The sequence below is a fragment of the Triturus cristatus genome, chromosome 2_1 (genome assembly GCF_964204655.1).
Source record: "Triturus cristatus chromosome 2_1, aTriCri1.1, whole genome shotgun sequence".
Lineage (NCBI taxonomy): Eukaryota > Metazoa > Chordata > Amphibia > Caudata > Salamandridae > Triturus > Triturus cristatus.
In genome coordinates this window covers 995,368,360-995,384,178 of record NC_140581.1, presented here as the reverse complement: position 1 = coordinate 995,384,178, position 15,819 = coordinate 995,368,360, and the positions used below count along the sequence as shown (strand labels likewise).

The 15,819-nt window shown below is 46.5% G+C and overlaps 1 protein-coding gene across 8 annotated transcripts in view; it reads right to left on the bottom strand.

Moving 5' to 3' along the window:
* Window positions 1-15,819, bottom strand: part of SLC24A2 (solute carrier family 24 member 2) — a 790,353-nt gene that overhangs the window by 195,763 nt on the left and 578,771 nt on the right. For all 8 annotated transcript variants that reach the window (XM_085634455.1, XM_085634470.1, XM_085634443.1 and 5 more), the window contains one exon: window positions 3,899-3,997. In XM_085634455.1, coding sequence (XP_085490581.1) covers window positions 3,899-3,997 — 99 coding nt within the window. The remainder of the gene's footprint in view (window positions 1-3,898; window positions 3,998-15,819) is intronic.

Genomic DNA, 15,819 nt, shown 5'->3' with positions numbered 1-15,819 from the left:
ACACATTTACAGGCAAACATTTACGCATGCCTTGGCAGGGGAGGAGTGGTGTGCCCACTCCTGAGTGCTCATGACTGGTTTGGTTGGCCCTCCGGGGCCACCCAAACCAGTCATGCGCACTCTGCCCTTTCTCCATGCAGGCTGCAATTGAGCCTACATGGAGAAAATAGCCTCTTCGTAAGCCCTGGCTGTGCGTCGTCGTCACCAATCACAACACTGCCACTGCAGCGTTGTGATTGGCTTAAGGGAGGGGACTGAGGCTGCCTGCCTTCTGTCCCTGACAGGAGAGCAGGAGCAGGCGCCGTGCAGGACTGGCGCAGAGAAAACACGGGACCCAGCCAGCGGACCGGTACGTTTTTTTCTTTATTATTAAACACCCCCCTCCTTCCTCCCTGTGTGACCCCCTCCAGCACCCCAACCCCACCCGCGAATAATGCTGGCCGCGGCTGCCTTCGTCTAAATCAATCTGATTGTGAGGAAAGACCAATGCCGAGGTATCAGTAGGTACAAAGGCCTAGGCATTGATGAACAATAAAAAGCAGAGGCATCTTTGACCCCAATTCTAATTGCATCCCTTTGTGGTGGCATATGATCACATTGGAAAACATATTTTTTATTCTAATTGTGCAATCAATTGAATGACATATTATTAAACCGGACATCCTTGGCGTGGTATTCCCCCAAACCTTTTGCCTTCACTCCTTTACTTTGCTCATTTTTGTTGTCTTTAGGACTTTGAGCACATTACTCCTGCTAACAAATGCTTAAGTCTTTGCACTCTCTCCTTACAACATGGTCAAATTGGGCTAAACCTAACTGGCCCATTTAATTTACTTATAAGACCTGAGTAAATGGTACTACCTGTACCCAGGGCCTGTAAGTTAAATGCTACTAATGGGCAGTGGCACTGACTGCGCCATCCACTAAAATAGCTTTGTAAATCATGTCTTAGGCCTGCTACTGCATCCTGTAGTGCACTTTTAAACTGCCATTTCGACATGGCAAACTAAACCTTTTGCCAGATCTAAACCTTCCTTTTTAATACTTATAAGTCACCTCTAAGTTAGACCCTAAAACTCATAGGGCTGTATGCATGGTATTTAAAATGTCGAACATATGGGTTTAAGTTTTCATGTCCTGCCAGTGAAAAACCCCTAAAGTCATTTTTTACTGTTGGTAGGTTATCTCTCCATAGACTAACACGAGGTTACCTTACTACATTTAAGAAATTCAAACTTCTGATTGCGAACAGGTAGAGAAATGCTGTTTCCACTCAAATTAATTGTAATTTATAGTTCTTTTTAATTCTAAAGTCGGATTTTACATTACAACTTTGAAAATGCCTCTTTTAGAATGTTTGCATTTTTATGCCCAAACCAACGGTGCCTCTCTGCCAGCATCCTGGGTCCCCTTACTGTGAATGGGTTGTCTCTTGCCTCCAGACAGTGAGACAAAGAACACCTAGGTGTGAGGCGAAAGGGTCTCCCTGACAGGATGGCTTAGGGGGAGCTGTACCCTGCCCTGATTACACCTCAAAGGGCCCTGCCTGCAGAACATACAAAGAAACCTGACAACATGCATGCCCTTGCCTTTGTCACCTTAGATGGTTTGGAGCCAGTGCCAAGAGAAGGGGAATATCTGTGCCAAACCAGTTTTGGAGGTAGGTCAGGGAACTCCAGCACACAAAGGCTGGCAACAGGCATACAAGTGGGATCTTTAGAAGCCCCAATCAAAATACTCCTTGACCTGTGGTAGATTGAGAAGAAGGACTGCCCTGCTGCTGGAAGGACTGTCATGCTATCAGAGAAGGAAGATTGGACCTTCTTGCCTTGATCCCTAGCAACCCAGAGTGACTCCAAGGGACACAACAAGCTCCCAGAGGCCTCCCTGTAATTGCGCAAGCTGACCAGCACCAACTGCACCTGCCTGTACCTACCTGAGCACTGCTGCTGGCCTTTTCTAGAATGAGTCCTGATTCCCAGGGGTGGCCCCCAGGCCCTGGACCATTGGCTTGCATCTTTGAGAGCGCTTTCTGCTCTTTGAAGATAAAGAAGTTTTGGCTCCTCACAACCCTGAAGTGACACTTTTGTGTAAGCCTGGGCAAAGCACTACGCTACGCTCGCGTAGTTTGCGAAGTTTGCGCTACTTTGCACTACGCGAATTGCACGTAGCACAGTGCAAACATGCGTAGCATAGCGTTGCGTAGTGCAGCGGTCATTTTTTGCTTGCTCGCGGTCCGACCGCGAGCAAGCAAAATGACATCCCGGCGAGACTTTTTACTTGTTCGCGATCAGCAACATCAAGTTGCCGATTGCGAGCGTGGAGAATTAATATCCTGGCGAGATTCTAAACGCGGGGAGGTCAGGTTTCTCATTGCGAGTGGTCGCGTAGGCTCGCGACCGCTCGCGATGAGAAACTACCAGTCCGCGTTGAGAAAGGTGCCGCTCGAGTAAAAATCTACTCGAGCGGCAGAAAACTACAGCTCGCACTGTGCAAGATGCCGTTTTTAATGATTGCACAGTGCCGGATGCTTGTCCGCACTGTGCAATCATTGAAAATGGCATCTTGCACAGTGCGAACAGGGTACTACGCAGTTCGCGAAGTGCTACGCGATGCTCGCGTAGTGCAAAGTGCACTTTGCGTAGCTTCACGTAGTGCTACTTCGCGAACTACGCCCAGGGTTACCTTTGTGGCGAAAATCGTCTGTCCGTAAGACCGTCACTCCAAAGCTCTGGTGGGAACTGCTCTTCACCCTGACAGCGACCTTTCGCGATGACTGGCAATGCGAGACCAGCACTTTGTGCCAGCAGCGGCTGTCTGTGATGATCAACCAATGTGGAGCTGCCGCGCTCTTTGAGCTAATGTAACGGCCATCTGTGACACTTGACCTGCTCCTCGTGCTGACAGCCTTATCCTCGCGGCCTCTGACAAGGTGAAGAGCATCCCTCATGCTGGACTTGAGAAGGTAACTCTTCAGCGGACTAACCTGATCCCTGAATCCGACCCACATTCCATCGTGGTCAGCCCGGACTTGTGACTTTCACCCCAGTCCAGCACCAGCAGGTACTTGTGAGTGGTGCCTTGTGGTTTTCGGTGCTATTTTTACCTAAAACTTTCAAAATTCATATTACCGATTCTACTGATTGGACTTATGTCATTTTCGTGTCGTTTTATTCATTAAATTTTACTCTTCTTCTTCTATATTAGTTTGGGATGTTTCTAGTGTTGAATTTTCACTTTACTAATGTTTGAGTTCTGCATACATACTTTAAACATTGCCTCTAACTTAAGCCTCTCTGCTTTGTTACAAGCTACCAGAGAGTGAAACGCAGGCTAATTTAGCGACTTTTGTGGTTAACCTTGACAAGGATTGTATTCATTATTTTAGTGGGGCTTCCACCCCTCTCAACTAATAACCCAGTTTGTTACAGGTATACCATGGTTTCATAGTGCAAGGAGCCTTTTTTATTGATTTGATGAATTATTGTGATTTTCTATGTGCTATATTTTGTGATTAATCGCAACGCTCCATAAGCATATCCTGCAATGATCCCAGTTGTTCTGCATATGATAGAGTGATGATATCCGTCAATTAGTCTTACACAACCTCTTTGTGGCCCTTCCTAGTTGTCAGGTAAGCATCCAGAAGGTAGGGGCATTCCTGTTTCTTCCTCGTGAATTCCCAGTTTTGTCTCCACATTAAGTAACGCATGGTAGGACTCTTAAATGTGCAGCATGTTAGTGTGTCATTAGAAGAGAGCACGTTAGAGCTCAACGCCGCAACTCAAGATTCATGTATGACAATGATGTGCTGGGTATGGGATTCTGAGGGCATCATAAAGGCATAAGAGGTGTGCACTAGATATCCGTTAGGGAGTGGTATTGATTCTGCCCTTACCTATAAAGTTGGCAGCACCATTTAGTCTTTCGCTGTCTTCCACCTGGCACTTCTTTTTCGCCATCTTGTGAAGTATTGAGGCTTTTTCTCTAAACCGTCCTAGAATAAAAGCAAACATTTTGGATATTTTGGTGATTAGAAAAGAAAACGAAGAAGAAACCAGGCACTATACACTGCAAACATTGGTCCTGATCATTTTTAGAAAGCTGCAAATCTTTTGACTATGGTTATACGCAATTTGGGACTGAGCCTCACCTGAATTTGAAATTATACTTCTACCAGCCAAGACAGCTGACATAAAAGTAGTTTTTAAGAGAAATGCATATTTTACAGGTAAGCATGAATGCAAAAATGTATGTTAGTACACAACTCAAAGACAGATGGACTCAAGAAACACTGGGAATGCCATGCTTCAATCAAGAAATTCAATGCGCCTTTCTTAGTATATATGTGAAAAATAACAGCATTGGTGGAAGGCAGACAATGATGTGTCTTAGACATTTTTGTTGTACAACCATTAGTGGTTGTCCACGGTGAAATCCAAGTCTTTAGGTCTCGGCTGGCGTTGGAGCACGCAAGTGCTCCTCGCCTCGAGACTTATAGTAAACAAGAAGGGGACTCGAAGCCCCGCCCCTCATTTCCATTGGGTAGCGTCAGCGTTTATGTTAAACGCTGGCTTCCCATTGGAAAGGAGGTTTTTGTGTTGCCTCCCTTTGGCTTTTTGTTGGACTGGCTCACCTGATTCACGGCTGTCGTGAAGACTATTCTTTTCTGCTTGTTTATTTAACAAGCAGATAAGAAAAGTCTTCACAACAGCTGTGAAGCAGGCACGGAGTCACGGGGAGGACAAGGCAATGGCCAATTAATCAGGTTTATTTCATTGCTTGTATGTCACCCCCTCGTCTCCTCCCTGCTCAGCTCACATTTCAAGAGGCGAGTGGGAGGAGGAAGGAAGAGGCAGGGACGTGTGGTAAAGCCCGTGCCAAAGTGATTTATCCTTTCTTCGTTCGTTAATTTTTTTTCACCTTTAGTCTCCCACCTCTGTCCCCATTTCCCCTGCTGTTTCTTCCTGCTCGTTTTCATCTTCCTCCAAAAACAAGCACGCTGCATTCAGCACGGCCCCTTTAAACGCATTTCTCCTCCTCCTCGCTATCGACCGATCATATATTTTTAACCCAAAAGCAAAAGACCCGGAGTGCTCACCCCCCCTCCCCCACCACCTTGTTGTGTGTAACTTGGAGGTGAAAAAAAGTACGGAAAGGGGGAAAGGAGAGGGCTGTAGAGAAACAGGGAGCCTGGAGCAGGAGGAAGGAGGCCTGTGGGGCAGTGCTACAAAGGTCCCAGAACAGCAGACATGGCTGCCAACATGTACAGGGTCGGAGGTAAGATGTGCATGGCAATTACACCAATCCCTGCCTAATTAGCGCGTGCTTTGCAATAATGTAGATTTTTCCCCTTTCTAGGCACAATCTCGCCTACCCGCATCCTTGAAGCTTTTATGCATAATAACCACTGCTTCTGCCTGCAACCATATCTGTGTTAACGGGCAAAGGCGGCCTCGGTTATTTTTCTGCTTGGTGGTGGGTTTCGTTTCATGAATTTTACGAGCATGAACGTTTATGTAAAGTTGAGGGGGAGCATCAATATTCCTCTTGTTCTTTTGCGCAAATTGCATGGGTTTGGAAGATTATTTTTTAAATATCGGCATGCATGGCGATATGTCTCACTATGTGAGGGTTTCTGGACACTGCCTGTTTCCCCCCTTAAAAATAAAGAGTTTTACTGCGCCTCGCTGACCAGGGGATGTGTTTAGGAACGGAGGCGAGAATGGATCCCGGAAAAATCGATGGACTGTAGGAAGGGGCGAGCGTGTGCTGCTGCCTGTCGTGTTTGGCGCTGGTTTTCAAAGGCTCTCCCACACCAGCCCTCAAACCCCCCACCCCCCTTCCGAGGATGGAAAAAAAAGCTTGTTGGGTGCATACTTAATCTGTCTCCACCTCCCTCTCTTCTGTCCCCTCGCTTTCCAATAATTATAAATGAAGAGACGTTTACATCTGTGATTCTGTATGTACATCACTTTATATTGCATTGTTTTCATGGCCGTAAGGTACTGGACCTATATTTTCCCACTTGCACCTGGAGTGTTGATTTCCAATTTATAAGTGTGTGTAAAGATGACAATCCAGGTTTTTCCACCTACTCTCTACTACTCACTCTCTACTACTCTCCACTACTCTCTAGTACTCACTCCCTACTACTCAGTCTCTACTACTCTCTACTACTCACTCTCTACTACTCACTCTACTACTCTCTACTACTCACTCTCTACTACTCACTCTCTACTATTCTCTACTAACTTTCTACTACTCGCTCTCTGCTACTCACTCTGCTACTCTCTACTACTCACTCTCTACTACTCTCTACTACTCTCTACCACTCTCTACTACTCACTCTCTACTACTCACTCTCTACTACTCACTCTCTACCACTCTCTACTACTCACTCTCTACTACTCACTCTACTATCTACTACTCACTCTCTACTACTCACTCTCTACTACTCTCTACTACTCTCTACTACTCACTCTCTACTACTCTCTACTACCACTCTCTACTACTCACTCTCTACTACTCTCTACTACTCACTCTCTACTACTCACTCTCTACTACTCACTTTCTACTACTCTCTATCACTCTCTACTATGCACTCTCTACTACTCTCTACTACTCACTCTCTACTACTCTACTACTCTCTACTCACTACTACTCTCTACTACTCACTCTGCTACTCTCTACTACTTACTCTCTACTACTCACTCTCTACTACTCGCTCTCTACTACTCTCTACCACTCTCTACTACTCACTCTCTACTACTCACTCTCTACCTCTACCTCGCTGCCTCTCTACCTCTACCTCTCTACCTCTACCTCTACCTCTACCTCTTTGCATCTACCTACCTCTCTCTACCTCTCTCTACCTCTCTCTCTGCCTCTCTCTCTACTACTCTATACCTCTCTACCGCTACCTACCTCTCTCTACCTCTCTACGCGCACACATATGCATATATATATATATATGCATTTATATATGTATGTGTATATATATACATACATACATATATAAACATATATATACATCTGCATATCTATATAAATACGAATATAAAGGCATGCATACATATACATATATGCATACATATGCATGTTATGTACATGAAAGTTTGAAAAACACTAATAAAAGCAAAACTAAAAAGCCACCTAACAGAATTGCTTTAACTTAAACAAGGGCGAGACCTATTGCATTTTCAATGCTTGTTTGTGTATGGGAGTAGAGCGCAGCTGGTGGAGTAATGATTAGAACATGTTTTAAAATCCAGCGGTAATGCCCTGCAGCAGACATACTGTTTTCAGATGCCATTACTCATATATAAAGATTGTCGGATAAAGGCAGGGGATAATTTGCAGTACCATGGTTATCACCACATCTCTAGAGCCATTGTTTATGGAAGCCTTTAGCTTGTGGTAACATTCCACTAAATGAACAGCAATGCATAAATGCAGCGGAGTAGTGAAAATATTCGGTACTCAGTTAATCAACATTGTTTCAGCTCTGCCCATTTGTAAACTAGGGCCCTCATCTGATGAACATAAGGAGATGAATGCTCCTGTTTCCAATCACAGTTACCTCAGCCACAGCAAACAACTTCACCCCTTCGCAAGAATTCTGTGACAACCTTGCTGATTTCTTCCATAACAAGATAGCCAAGATCTACTGAAAATGTAACCCTCAACCCAAGCCATCCAAATTCATCAACCTCCTCACCACTACCACTGACACCCAGCTGACCGAATGGAGCCAACTCACCCAACAGGACACCCCGCCAACATGAAGACAGTTCACTCAGGGTCCCACACCGAGTGAACTGCCCCACCAAATCTTCAACCTCAGGGGACCCAAGACCAGCCTCAAACTTAGAAACATCATTAATGCCTCAATCTGCACCGCCACCTTCCCAAAAAAACAGACACAGGCAGAGGTCAATGTCCTCCCAAAGAAACCATCAGCTGATCCTAGCAACCTCAAAAACGTTTGACTCATCTCACTACTACCTTTCCCGGCCAAAGTCATGGAGAAAGCAATCAACCAACAACTTGCCAAACACCTGGAACACCACCTACTCCTGGACAGCTCAAAACCGTGTTTCACAGCAACCACACCACCGAAACTGCCTTCATCGCAGCCATGGACAACATCCTCACAATACTCGACTGAGGAGACACATCTGCACTCCTCTTCCTCAAACTCTATGTAGCATTCGACACTGTCTTACACCATACGTTCGTTGCCCGACTCCACCACGAGGGAAACCGGAAAACAGCATTCAAGTGGACCACTGCCCATGTCACAGGAAGAATCCAAAGTGTATGCCTTCCTCCTTTCACCTCTGAACCCAAAAGATTCATCTGCAAAGTCCCACAGGAATGTCTCTCAGCCCCACTCTATTCAACGCCACGATCTCAGAAACCCATCGGTACCTGGCATTAGCCAAGACAGTAGAATCTTCGGGTTGACAAACCCTCCCGTTCATATTGATATCCCATTACCTGACCACCCGCCCTGAAGAAGCCCTAGGCCTGATGGCCATTTAGAGGGCGAAACACGTGTTGGCTGTGCCATCCTTGTTCTCTTCTGACAAACAAATAAAAGCACAAACTTCTCACCAGTATCATTTGATATACTTGCATCAATTGGATATTTTATCATAATCAACCAAAAAATCCAGACTCTTGCCCGGACACACTAAACTCATCCCACTCTATTCAACACCTGCATGACCCCACTTTTTATATCCCACGGACTCAACATCATCTCCTATGCTGATGACAGCCAACTCATCCTCACCCTCTATGAGGACCCCACCAACACCAGGAACAATTTTCACAACTCCGTGACCAGTGTCGCAGACTGGATGAAAGAGAACTACCTAAAACTCAAAACCAACAAGAAGGAGGTGTTGATTTTTGGAAACAAGAACTCCTCATGAGACTCCTCATGGAGGCTGTCCGAGTTCGGCCCCAGACGATCCCGACTGAGCGCACCAGAAACCTCAGAATCATCCTCGACAGCAAACTCTCCATGATATCACAAACCAGTGTCGTCACATCCTCCTGCTTCTACATCCCGCGCATACTATACAATAAGATCTTCAAGTGGCTCCCCCAGGGCGCAAGGCACACTGTCACCCATGCCCTCATCACAAGCAGGCTAGATTAGGGCAACAAACTGTATGTAGGAATACCAGTCCCCCTCCTCTAAAGATTACAGACCATCCACAACACCACCGCCAGGCTTATCCTTGACCTCCCACGTTGCACCCACATCACCCCCCACCTCAGGCACCTGCACTGGCTCACGGTCCATAACGTTGCCAGTTCAAGCTCCTCACACATGTATTCAAGGTACTGCACACACCGGACTCTCCTACCTCAACCACCGCCTCCACTTCCAACATCCCTCCAGGAATCTTAGCTCTGCCTCTCTCTCACTCACCCACGCACCCCACGTACACAGAAGCAGAGTCTAGGCTGTTCATTTTCTCACCTTACAGCAAAGTCCTGGAATGACCTCTACCTCAGGACCTCTAGGTCGCTCCTGGAATTCTGACAGAAGCTGAAAGCCTGGCTCCTCGACTAGTACACTAATCCCTCTATCTTCCTCAGCCAGGCTCAGATAACACCCTCCTAGTGCCTGGATACCCTCAATGGTGATAAGCCGCTCCCTAAAAATCTACTAATATAACAAGGAGGCCTCCTCCCTGTCTAATCCTGTTTATGGCACAGAGAGAGATGCTATCTCTACCACACCTTGATCGGGGCAAAACAGTAGCCCTCATCCTCCTGGACCTCTCGGCCGCCTCCTACACCATCTCCCACAGCACCCTAAGCACAAGACTTCACAACGCCGGCATCGACGACAAAGCACTGGACTGGATTCGTTCCTTCCTTACCAGTAGAACACAGCGAGTCAGACTACCACAGTTCATCTCAGAACCCAGGGAGATTGGCTGGGGTGTCCCCCAGGGCTTCTCCCTGAGCTCCACCTTCTTCAACGTCTACATGGCCCTGCTCGCAGCCATAGTCAGTAACCATAAACTCAAAATCGTCGCCTTCACCGACGACTCCCAGCTGATCCTCTCCCTCTCCAACTAGCCCACAATCACCAGAAACAACTTCCACGATGGGATGAAGGCCTTTGCTACCTGGATGAGAGACAGCTGCCTCAAGCTTAACTAAGACAAGACCGAAGTCTTCATCCTGGGGCCCAACATCTCGACTTGGGAAGACTCCTGGTGGCCCACCACGTTAGGAACTCCCCCACACCCATGGACCATGCACGAAACCTCGGCATCATACTGGACTCCTCGCTCACGATGAACCACCAGATCAATGCCATCTCCTCATTATGCTTCAACTCTCTTCACCTGCTTTGAAAAACCTTCAGATGGATCCCCACTGAGGCCAGAAAGATGGTCACCCACGCACTCATCACTCAGTAGCAGACTCTACTATGGCAATGCACTCTACACCGGCATCACCCAGAAACTCCTCAGGAAACTACAAAACGTTCAGAACGCCGCAGTCAGACTGGTCCTCAACATCCCCCACCGCAGCCACAACTCTGAACACCTGCAAGAACTCCACTGGCTCCCAATCAACAAAAGAGTCATGTTCAAGCTCCTCACACATGCTACAAAGCCCTCCATGATGCCGGACCTGCATACTTGAACCACCTCCTCGCATTCCACTTACCTACCAGACACCTCTGCTCTGCCGAACTGGCCCTGGCCACCGTCCCTCGGATTCGCAAGACCGGGACCAGAAGAAAATCCTTCTCCTCCCTTGCCTGCCCCTCCACCTCAGGCTATCCCCGTCGCTGACCCAATTCAGGAAGGATCTAAGAGCTAGCTCTTCGACACAAACTCAGCACCCATCACCTGCAGCCCCCCCCACCCCCCCAGCACCTTGAGACCCTCACGGGTGAATAGTCGCGCTTAATAACCACTGATTGATTGATTGACACTTGCAACACTGCCCTATGAAAGCCGTTAAAACAATAAGAAATTCAATGGAGTACCAGGCATCTACAGCAATTAAAAGGGCCATCCGGTGGATGATGTCACATTATGGCCCAAAACCCAAGCCGACCTCATCATCAAAGGAACACAGTAGAATGCTTATTGTTGCTGATTGTTAGTGATGCGGGATTTGCTAAAGAGAAAAGTTGCTTTCTTTTCACTGGATGGCCCACCTAAGCAAAATATAGAGGACTGTTAAATCGCAACGACAAAAAGTGAGATTTACACATGATGGAATATAAATCAGAATATGAAACGGACTCCAAAGGGATAAAGATTGAAAGGTCATTTTGTTATCTCACATTCAAAAATATTGGGAAATCAGTTGTACAGCCTGAGACGCAAGTCATGGTTTTAGTGTTGGTCTATTTGCTGCTTGATGGTTTCCTCCACAAAGCTGCAAAACTTTTAGCTTTTTCATTTCCATTGGGCTTATTTTCACCCCTTGCTGACTTCTGAACCATGAATAGGGATTGGTTACTTCCAGAGCCGTCACAAAGGGGGGCGAGGGAGGCATTTTTTTTTTTTTTTTTAGTATTTGTATAGCGCAGCTGTCACCCTATGGGTATCCTGGCGCTCTGACAAAACGGAATCACTAGTGCTGAGGGGGAAGGTCGATCAGGGGCCATCAAGCTGCTGGAAAGAGCCAGGTCTTAAGGCTCTTTTTAAATTCCATTAGAGAATTTGTCTGTCTAATCCCCTGTGGGAGCTTGTTCCACATCTGAGCACCCACCACACTGAAGGCCCTTCCGCCCATCCTTGTTCGTTTGAACCTGGGTTGTGCCAACAAGCTAGCGTTAGAGGAACGCAACTGTCTCGAGGGAAGATAACGTGTAAATCTTTCCTGAAGAGGGACCGGGCCCATCCCGTGAATTGCTTTATAAACTAAACAGAGGGACTTAAAAAGAACCCTTTCTCTGACTGGCAGCCAGTGAAGCTCTTGTAGCGCCTGAGTAGAAGAAGAGTCGTGCTTGCGATTTAACGCCAGCTTCGCTGCAGCTGACTGAACTCTCTGTAGCCCCTGCAAAATGTATTGGGGGGCTCCTAAGTACAAGGAGTTGCAATAATCCATTCTACTTAGTACCGTACTCCTTACGACCGTGCTTCGAGAGTCTTCAAGCAAAAGTGGAAGGATTCGGCGTAAAAGCCGTAGTAACCCAAAACATACGCTGGCTGTCTTATTTGCCTGCGAGTCTAGCTGGAGATTACTGTCGAACAGAAAACCGAGATTCCGTATTGTACTGGCTGGAGCCAGTGGAGCCTCATCCGGAACGAGCCTGAGATCCACCGGCAGATGTTGAATCTGCCTTAACGGCGAATAGTACAATAGCTCAGTTTTATCTCCATTAAACTGCAGGCAATTTCTCTGTAGCCAGTCGATAGTCAGCCTCATGCAATTTTGGAATTGTTCTAGGGGGACCGCCTGTTTTCCTTCCAGTGAGAAAGCCAGTTGCGTATCATCTGCGTAGTTGACTAGCTCAACCCCAAACGCCTTGATGATCGAAAATAGCGGCTGTAGATATATGTTGAATAGGATGGGGCTGATGCTGGAACCCTGCGGCACTCCAAAAGCTACGGGGGGGGTTTTCGGAAGAGAAAGGCCCCAGAGTCACCATTTGATGTCTTCCTGCCAGATAGGAACGGAGCCACTGCAGTGCCCGACCCCTCACCCCAAACTCCTCCAGACGCTCCAGCAAGATTGAATGACTCACTGTATCGAATGCGGCTGACATATCCAGGAGCACCAAAACAGCGGTGCTCCCGTTGTCAGCCCGCATTCGCATGTTGTCCTACATGGTGACCAGGGCTGACTCCGTCCCGTGACCGGGACGGAAGCCAAACTGGTCCCGGTCCAGTAGATTGTGTTCCTCTAAGTAGTCTGAGAGGGACCTGCTCACGACCTTTTCCAGGATTTTAATAGGAAAAGGAAGGAAAGAAATAGGCCGGAAATTAGCCGGATTAGTTGGATCCAAGGTTGGTTTTTTAATAAGGGGAGAGACCACCGCCTGTTTCCAGCCCTCTGGAACCAGACCCACTTCCAGAGATTGGTTGCAGATCTGGCGCAGCCAAGGGAAGGTCAGGTGGCCATAGGACTTCCACGCCTTCTGAGGCAGGGGGTCAAGGGGTGAACCAGAGGAGATACTGTGAGCCCCTGTATCAAACGACAGATCCGTGAAAGTGGGGAAAGTAGCCAAGGAGCAATGGCGGCCCGACCTCTCGCTGGTCGCCTCCTTATCTGAATCCTGAACAGCTACTTCGTTGCCCTTGAAAAGATCAACTATCTTTGCCACTTTATCCTTAAAATGAATGGCGATCTCGTTGCACAGCTTTTGTGAGGCTACTACTTTATTCTCCAGGCAGCGCGGGGCCGAAATGGTTCTTACGATTTTAAACAGTTCCTTAACCCCATTTGATGCTTGCACTATGGAATCAGCATAAAAATTAGCCTTACACTCCACAATAAGCAGCTTATACCTGCTCTGTGCTGATTTTAATGCAAGCTTGTCCCTGTCCAGATATCCCTTCCTCCATTTCCTTTCGGCCCTTCTACAGTGTTGTCTTAGCGTTCTCAGGTCTTTATTGTACCAGGGCGCTGAAGTTTTATTCCTAATTTTTATCTTTTTCCTATTATGCTCCAGCCCTTGTGCTTTCCAGGGCTTGTTCTCTTTTATCAACATTTATTTATAGAATTTTAATTGCAAGCAAGCCGACGCTATTCACTAATAACGAGGCAGCTTGTGTGGCCGACCAATAGATGGCGCAGACACCATGAACATTTTTTTTTAATATTTCGAAACAAGTGCTGCTTATTGCATATGTCACCTGGTCAACATGGAAAACGCATCCAGGAAGCCCATAGCAATGAATGGGAAGTATTTCTCAAATTGCGAATCGCAATTTGCTAATCGCAAATTGAGAATAATTTCAAAAGTTCAAGGGTGTCATGATGACACCCTGATGCACCCCTGAAATTAGCATGTGTGCGCATATGGCACACATACATGCCCTAAGGGCATGTATGGGCACCACATGGCACTTTGAAAAATGCCAAAAAGTGCATTTTTCAATCAAATCGCAAATTACCACCAACTTGAAGTTGGTGGTAATTTGCGATTTCTTAAGGAGAAATCGCACAACTTGGGTGCGTGTTACATAGCATTTAAGGAATCGCAATTTGCGATTTCTTAAATGCTGACGCAAAATTAAGAAATCGCAAAATTAGCGATTCCTGAAGATTGTGAGGCTGAAATGCCTCATGCATCTCATTTTGCGATTTTGTATTCGCAAACGCTGTTTTTTTGCGAATCGCAACGTTTGCGAATACAAAACCGTTTGATACATATGCCCCCAGATTCGGAAAAATTAAGGAAGAAGAATTTGAAATTTGATACCTGTACAATTAATCTTATTTGGGGAGTTTTCAACCTTTACGGAATTCTCAAAGAATTATAGGAGTCATTTCCCGGAGTACTCACATGCTCGAAGTGTGCGCCTGAAAGAATTCCCGAAAGTGGGAAAATTCTGCATAGAAATTTAACACAAATGTACAATGTACACATTTTACGTTTATTTTTGTTCCACAATGGAGCACCCCCTTCCCGGATCCCCCATTCATTTTTAGAAGTGTCTCTTACCAACTCCCGTAGTACACACTGTAGTAAACCTACATATATTTCCAAGGTTGGGAACTACCTGCATGTTGTTGGGGAAAACCAACAAACATACAAGTTTGTTAGGTTGACTAACTTTAACAAGGGGGCCAAGCTAGGACCCCCCCAAACCCCCCATAGTATTACAGATCAGATTCTGAGAACTTCCCAATACTGGTGGAATGTCTGTGTTCACAAATGCCCTTTGCAAATGAGAATTTTCATGTGTAAAATGAACTTTTTTCACACTGAAATCGAACTTTAGATGCTCAAAATGATATGTGATTCGGGCCTTGAGCGACTTACTTTTTTTTTTTTTTACAAGTGGTTCTTTGTTGACAATTTTCATTTTTCACACACACACAATACAAGCGTTTTGAACGAACAGCACATAGATTCCTGGTTGTATAGAGGAAACTATCCCCATACTACCTGGGGGTTACATTACTGGTTTTAACAGCAATATAACAATACTATGTGCTCGCACTGGTTCTATTCCGTAAACCTGTGTCGCTCATGCCCTCTCTATAACGGGTATAGGGTCCAAATGCGTCAATTGTCAAGAACCCCATGATTTGAGAGAGTGGAAACAAAATTGCCCAAGAACCCCATGATTTGAGAGAGTGATATAAATTGCCCAACTGGGGCATACATTTGTAAACCATGCTTCAGTGAAGGCAACCTGACTTCTGGAGTGTGAGTGACTATGCGTCGTTACACTACACATCTCTCTGGAAAATGCTGATTTCGCGACCATAGACCTGAATCTAGGGGGGCGATTGAGATGGGGTAGTCAGGGACAGTGGGCGGAAGGAAGCAAAAGACATATGACTCGTGCATGACGTGTGGGGACTACTAGTCTGTGGCCTGCTTGCCCTATGGGACAGAATGACTATGACGTCCCTCATGGGGGCCTGTCGTCTGTCTTAGCTGCCAGCTTTTCTAAATATGTGTCACAGGCATCCCATTGTGGAGGGTCCTCTTGCTGTCTCGGCAACGAGTGCCACATCGTGACTTCCGCTTAAACAGATCCCGCAGCCAAGGTTGCGGGGACGGGGCATCCGGGGACTTCCAGGCCATGGCAATGTGGCGTTTTGCCAGCAAATGCCAGGTCTATTTATTTTAAAATATACTTG